Source organism: Numida meleagris, chromosome 5 (assembly GCF_002078875.1).
Source record: "Numida meleagris isolate 19003 breed g44 Domestic line chromosome 5, NumMel1.0, whole genome shotgun sequence".
Classification (NCBI taxonomy): Eukaryota; Metazoa; Chordata; class Aves; order Galliformes; family Numididae; genus Numida; species Numida meleagris.
This window is the reverse complement of record NC_034413.1, coordinates 33,614,411-33,620,628: the sequence shown is the minus strand read 5'-3', so window position 1 is coordinate 33,620,628 and position 6,218 is coordinate 33,614,411. Positions and strand designations below refer to the sequence as shown.

Below are 6,218 nucleotides of genomic sequence, written 5' to 3'. Positions count from 1 at the left end.
GGGATTCTTTTCCAGGTTGCAGGAACTTGGGCCATGGGCCAGACATGTTTGTTCTTTTCTTAATGGGTTTGATAGTATTTCTTGTCATTATGTTATGTTTGCCTTGTCTCTTTTCTTATATTCAGTGAGTTGTCAATCAAAGCTTTGATCGAATCATGATAACCTAAATGCATCCAGCAACACTGTTACAAAGTAACACGAAGTAAAATGAAGGAGAAAGCTCTAAATCAGGCGATTGGGATGCTGTGTACAAGATGTGATTATGTTATTAATATGATTAGTGTTATTATTTTGTAGTATGTTAATAGTTTGCTAATAAAAAAGGGGGAATTGTGGGAATACAAGAAACACTATTCAGAGCAGAAGCTGTGGAGCAAGATAAACAGCATGAGAAAGCAAGGCTGAGAACCAAGGACATCTCCAGAAGAAGAGAAAAGCAAAGTCAAGTAAGCTGCATGATGATGGCCCTGACTGGAGGTAGAGCATGTGGCTAGGAATGACTCCGTGGCTCTGATTGGATAAGCATGCATGGTTAAGGAGTGTTTGCAGAATGTTTTGTTGACGTGTAAAGGCGGCTGGGAAAGTTAAAAGAAAATTTGTGAATGTTTATACAGGATGTTAGAACATGTAATAAACGATGTGGATCGTTCATATCTGAATCCATGCTTCAGACGCTGCACAGTGGGATGTGCAGGGAACAGACAGGATGTGGCATTTCATGACCACTTCTTGTCTCTGTGCTGTCCAGAGGTGCTTGTCATACGCTTTCTGTTCATTCTGGTTAATCCTTTCCCCAGGAAGCTTATGCTCTAGGCAGAACAAAGCAGATGCAATAGGTCAAGGAGCAAAATGAGCCGTTGGTGTGGAAGAGAAATCTCATCTAGCTGCTTTTCTCTGCGGTACCAAGTAGTGCAGGGCTTGGCTTTGCTGCAGCACCTCTTGTACTCCTGCCTGCTTCCCTTGTGCCTTATGGCCACCTCTGTGCTTCTGTCTCTCTTTGAGGACTAGTAGGGATGTGCTGAATGACAGACACACGGATAGCCTGGCAGGTGTGTTGGAGGAGCAGAGAGACTGAGTTATAATCCCAGCACGCCTGCACCAGCTGTGCAAGTCTCTGCACCTAGGTCTCCCTCCTTGGGAAATTAGGGATGATGTCAGGATTGGTTATACCATACTTGGAAATGAAAAGCATTTCTGCAAAGATGTTATTGCTGTCGGCATGTATTTTTTATTTGCTGCAGAGAGCAGGACAGACATCGTACGCTGTCTTGCCTTAGCCTTTGAGTGGCTTAAGCTAAATACTGGCCCTAAGACTGCAGCTCAGGGCACGCAGAAGTCAGTGTAGGTGGTAAAAAGGAGTAGCATGGGTTCCTGGTGCATGGGAGACGGGCAAGGCTGGCATGAAAGGAGCTGTAGAAGCATCCATGGGCATGTGACCCTTCTCCACATCTTGGTGTGCACAGTTGAGCAGCACCAATCTTGAGGAATTGGCCATTTCAAAATGCTCCTTCTGTGTCCCCTAGTTCCAGTCTCCTCAGAGCACTCGGAAGGGGCTGAGAGATGACATGCGCATGCAGCTGAAGAGGCATCAGACCCCCAGCCCAACCCAGTGCAGTAAAACTTCCAAACAAGCAAAAGCCAAGGTGATCATTGTCTCTCACGGAGATGCTGCTGGCGTGGGGAACAGAGTGCCCCTCAGCACTCAGGCAGAAAGTGAGTTGCCAACACATAGTCACTTGTTAACCAGAGAGCTGCTGTGGCTGTGCCCACACCAGCTCCTCTTTGGCACAGGGAGGGAAGATGTGCTTTTCCTTTTTTTTTTTTTTTTTGAGGTAGCTGCAGAAAACAGACAGCGGCTCAAAGGCACGAGTGACATGGTGCTGCTGGTGATAGCGGGGGCACGTGGGGGCTGACATTACGTAGCCAGCAGTTGGCAGGTGCCTCCATTTCTCATAACAGATTGGATTACGTGCTTCAGTGACAAGCTTGATGCAGTCACCCATGTGCTGCGAGGTGAATTTCGTACCTTCTCTGAAGCACTAGGCTGCTGCTGGAAGCAGGATACTGGTTGTGACAAACGTGTGCTCCAAGTAGGTTGTGTGAGTCTCTGGTTCTGCTGCCTGCTTGTGGCTCCCGTGTGAAGCTCTCACCTGGAATGTGCTCCTGCTTTATGGAGAATGGCAGTGTTCCTCCCTCTGGAGGACCTTTGTGTGTTCAGGCTTCACGATTCAGCCGAGTGCCCTGCTCTGCTGACCCTGTTCAGGCTGCACCGTGTTCTGAGGTCGGTACAACAAACCTGATACATACGTTAGCAAATTCCAGCTATTCTGGGAAAAACCACTGTGACAAGCATTACAGAGGTCCTTTCTGTCCAAGAAGAGGTGATGTGCTTGGTCTTCTTCCCCATGAGCCTGTGGGATAAAATGGGCAGTGCCTGCGTGCACCCGGGGAGGGGTCTAGGGTCACGAGTATCCAGGGCGTTCGCGTGTACGGGTATAAATAGCCTTGTTGTGCAGCATTAAATTGGCATTTCGGCGTTATACACTGTGTGTGCGTCCCGTATGCCCCGCACGCGGAGGTGCGGACGGAAGGGAAGCCTTATTACGTTGTCGTAGACAACATCTGGTGACCCCGACGTGATTTTGGGCGCGAGCAAGGGGCCGGGCACGAGCAAGGCGCCGAGAAGCAGGAGCCGTGATGGGGCTCGGCGTGCAGGAGGTGGTGAGTATGCGGAAATCCTTGGCCAAGGAAGTAGGGATAACACTACATAAGAAGGAGTGCCTCGCACTCCTTCAGTGGATGCTGCGCAAGCAGTGTGCGGAGTCCCCGACAGACTGTCTGCAGAAAGTGGCTTTAGAGAAGGCGGGTCAGGAGCTATGGGAAGGGGCAAGTGCAGGAAATAAGGAGGCACTGGGACTTATCCCTGTGCTGGGGACGGTGAGAAGTGTGATACAGAAAGTGAAAGACGAGTGGCATCTCGATGCCACGGCACGTCAAGTGTTATCGGGGATGCCTGATGACACTGAGACAGCCAAAACCGATGGAGAGCAGGAAAGCGAATGGTCGGAGGGAGAGGAAAACAAGACGGGCAAGTTTGGGGAAGAGACGGGGACGGAAGCTCCGCTTTTAGCCCCTTTAGGGGCTCCAAGGCAAGGGCAGGCGACCCCAGGGGTTCAGACCTCAGACGACGGGCAGTTTTGGTCTATGAACCCGAAGGGAACACTGACATGTTTCCCGAGGGCTCCCGTTCCTTCAGCTCCCTGGCCGGTCCAGGCAGGGACGCCCGCCTTTACAGTGGCACCTCCGCCCTACGGTGCAGCTCCCTGTGGTGCAGCTGCGCTGGGCGTAGGTGAGGGAAGGATGCCGAGACCTAGCCCTGTGGAGCAGCCTCTCCCCTCGACCTCGAGGAGGGTTACTAGCTCCAAAGATAGGGCAGAGGGGTCCCAAAGGCGTGGGGCGGATGACGAGACCAGTTCCTCAGGGGAGGAGGAGGGTTGCCTTTGCATAGACCTGCCATCTGAGGGAGAAAGGAGACGGCGGGGGCAGGCACGGGACCAAGTTCACAGGGCCGGTGAGCGCTGGGTAATTCGTGCTCAGGAGTGCATGCTCTCCGGATGCAAGCTTGAGCCCATGCCGCGCTCTTGCTATCCTGTTTTTGCTGGCAGACTGCAGGGTCCCCCATGGCAACCGGTAGATTACAAAATGCTAATGCAGTTGAGAAAAGCGGTCCAAGAGGGAGGTCTTACCGGATCGCAGGCGCAGGTCCTGTTGGACGCTATTAGTCTTAGTGGCCCGCTGATTTTCGATTGGCGACAGTGTGCACGGGCGTGCCTCACCCCGGCGCAGGTACTGATTTTCGAGGCGTACATTCAGGAGGAGGTAGACAGCTTGCGAGCTCGTGCGCAGGCAGACCCAGCTCATCCTCTACACAACATCCCAGCGGATGCAATCGCAGGAAAGGGTAATTGGAGTACCCCTCAGGAACAACTGATTTTGCCAGCCACCGTTCTTGTCACAGCGGCGGATTTGGGCAGGCGAGCGCTTGAGCGGATGCATACGCTTACTAGTGGGTCGCCAAGTTATCTTCATATTAGACAAAAACCTGGGGAGCATTTCGGCTCCTTTGCAGACCGAGTACAGACAGCTATCTTGAGTAGCAACCTGCCCCCGGAAACTTAGGAAATAGTGCTGCGAGAATGTTTACGTTCGAGCGCAGCTCCAGAGTACAAGGCTGCTCTTGCAGCCCTTCCTGCCACAGCCACAGCAGGGGAACTCATAGCGCATGGCTGCGCTTTCGGTCGAGCTCAAGAGGTGCAGCCACTGGCTGCGGTTTTGTCTGAGCAGGTTGCTGGGATAACAGCAGCTTTGCAAGCGATGGCAGTCCAAACCACACCAGACGTCTGCTTCCGCTGTGGAAAGGGAAGGCATCTTGCTCGCAACTGCTTGCAGGGCAGGGGATAAAGAAGAGGGACAATCTGCCAGCCAGGCTGATGTACCATTGGTTCAAGTTAGTTTTGATTTAGGAACAGACCCATACTTAAAGCACAAGTCTTGATTCAAGGCCTGACACAGCCAAATCCAAACCAGAAAACCATTTCCTTTCTAATCGATTCCGGAGTAGATGTCACCACCATTTCAACGGCTGTGTGACCCTCCTCTTGGGCCCTGGAAATACTCCCGCGCTCAGTCAGTGGGGTGGGGGGTTTCGTGACGGGCCATCGCAGTCACTATCCCGTCCTCTTTTCGTGGGAGGACAATGGGCAGGAGCGGACGGCAGGACCGATTCGGCCTTATGTCCTGGACATCCCGCTCTCGTTGCTGGGACGTGACCTCTTAGCCCTCGCCGGGGCGAGAGTTGTCATAGAGCCCAACATCCAGGTTTTAGCAAATAGGCATCAGGATCCCTCCAGCCTTACAGCAGCCAGCAGAAAATCTGGCCAGCAGGCAGGCAGCAGTGCCCGCTCACGGGAAGTACAAACCAGCAGTTTCTCTTCTGCTGGATGCTGTCAGGAGCAGCCTACAAACTGCAGAATCGAAGCTGTCATTCCTCATCGCCTTTTACGGCATTCTCCACAGATGCCAGATGGGGTACATGTTTCCATTCTTTTGAAATGAATGTGTATTCTCCATGAGTGATTTGGTCTTTCAAGGATAGCTGTATATTTGCTCACTAAATGGTGGTCACTAAAAGGCTTTGTCGCAGTGTATGAAGGCATCTGCTGTCACTGTATGCTATGGGCGTCCGCCCAGACAAGACAAAAAGGGCGTGACTGTGTCAAGGCGTTACGCTTTGCAGTCGTGATAATGGGGGTTCCCATAGAGTTAAAAACGGACAATGGACCGGGCTACAGAAGCCATTGTTTCGAGGCCTGGTGCCGCACTTGGGGTATCCGGCACATGTTTAGGATCCCGCATATCTCCCAAGGACAAGCAATAGTGGAGCGCGCACATCAGCTCCTGAAAGAGCGGCTCCGTGCCCTTAAAGAGGGGTCGTCAATGCAGTTGTCCTCGTCACTGTTGGAGCAGTGATAGAAGAGGCCCTTCACGCAGCGTGACCACGTTCTGGGCTGAGCAAAGACATTGTTTGTCACAACAGATCCGACACAATGGGAGGGTCCTTGGATATATGCACTCCTTGCACTTGCACCTCCCACAGTCTTCACCTGGGCCAGTGTGTGGCCCCTGCGAGCAGGGGTTAAGTCCATGCAGAAGATAACGGTTGACCGTGATCTGTTTGGCGATTGGCTGAAGAACCTGTTTGGCAGACTTGGGCCATGGGTCACCCAGATACTTAAAGTAGTCGGTATAGTGCTCTTAGTGTTTATCTGCATTGCATTCTGCTTACCATGCTTGATAGGATGTTTGCAGCAGTGCTTACAAAGAATGATGGAGCAAGCTTTTGATCGGCGCATGGAATACCATAGGCTACGCGAACGCTTGTGGTAAGTCCTAAGTAGTTAATGATGAAGTACGCACCTGTGTAATGCGCGAACATTAGAGCATAAGCAGTAGACAAGTTAGTTGGGAGATAGGTTATAAGGGGCCTAGGGGTTTTGCGATCACGCTGTAACGGGGCAAGGCTTTTCCAGGCATGGGAGGAGAAAAATGTAGTAGGTGGAGACTAAGCGTGCGGGATGTGACGCGACAGGACCTCCCCTGCCTAGTATATATATGTAAGACGCGCTTAGGCCTTGTAGGAATAGTTGGGGAAACTGGGA

The 6,218-nt window shown here is 51.9% G+C and overlaps 1 protein-coding gene across 1 annotated transcript; it reads left to right on the top strand.

Moving 5' to 3' along the window:
- LOC110400363 lies at positions 1,866–6,218 on the top strand. The gene is made up of 2 exons (XM_021400203.1): positions 1,866–3,762; positions 3,847–6,218. Exons 1-2 carry the CDS (start codon positions 2,698–2,700, stop codon positions 4,177–4,179), a joined length of 1,398 nt encoding a protein of 465 aa, XP_021255878.1. The 5' UTR covers positions 1,866–2,697; the 3' UTR covers positions 4,180–6,218.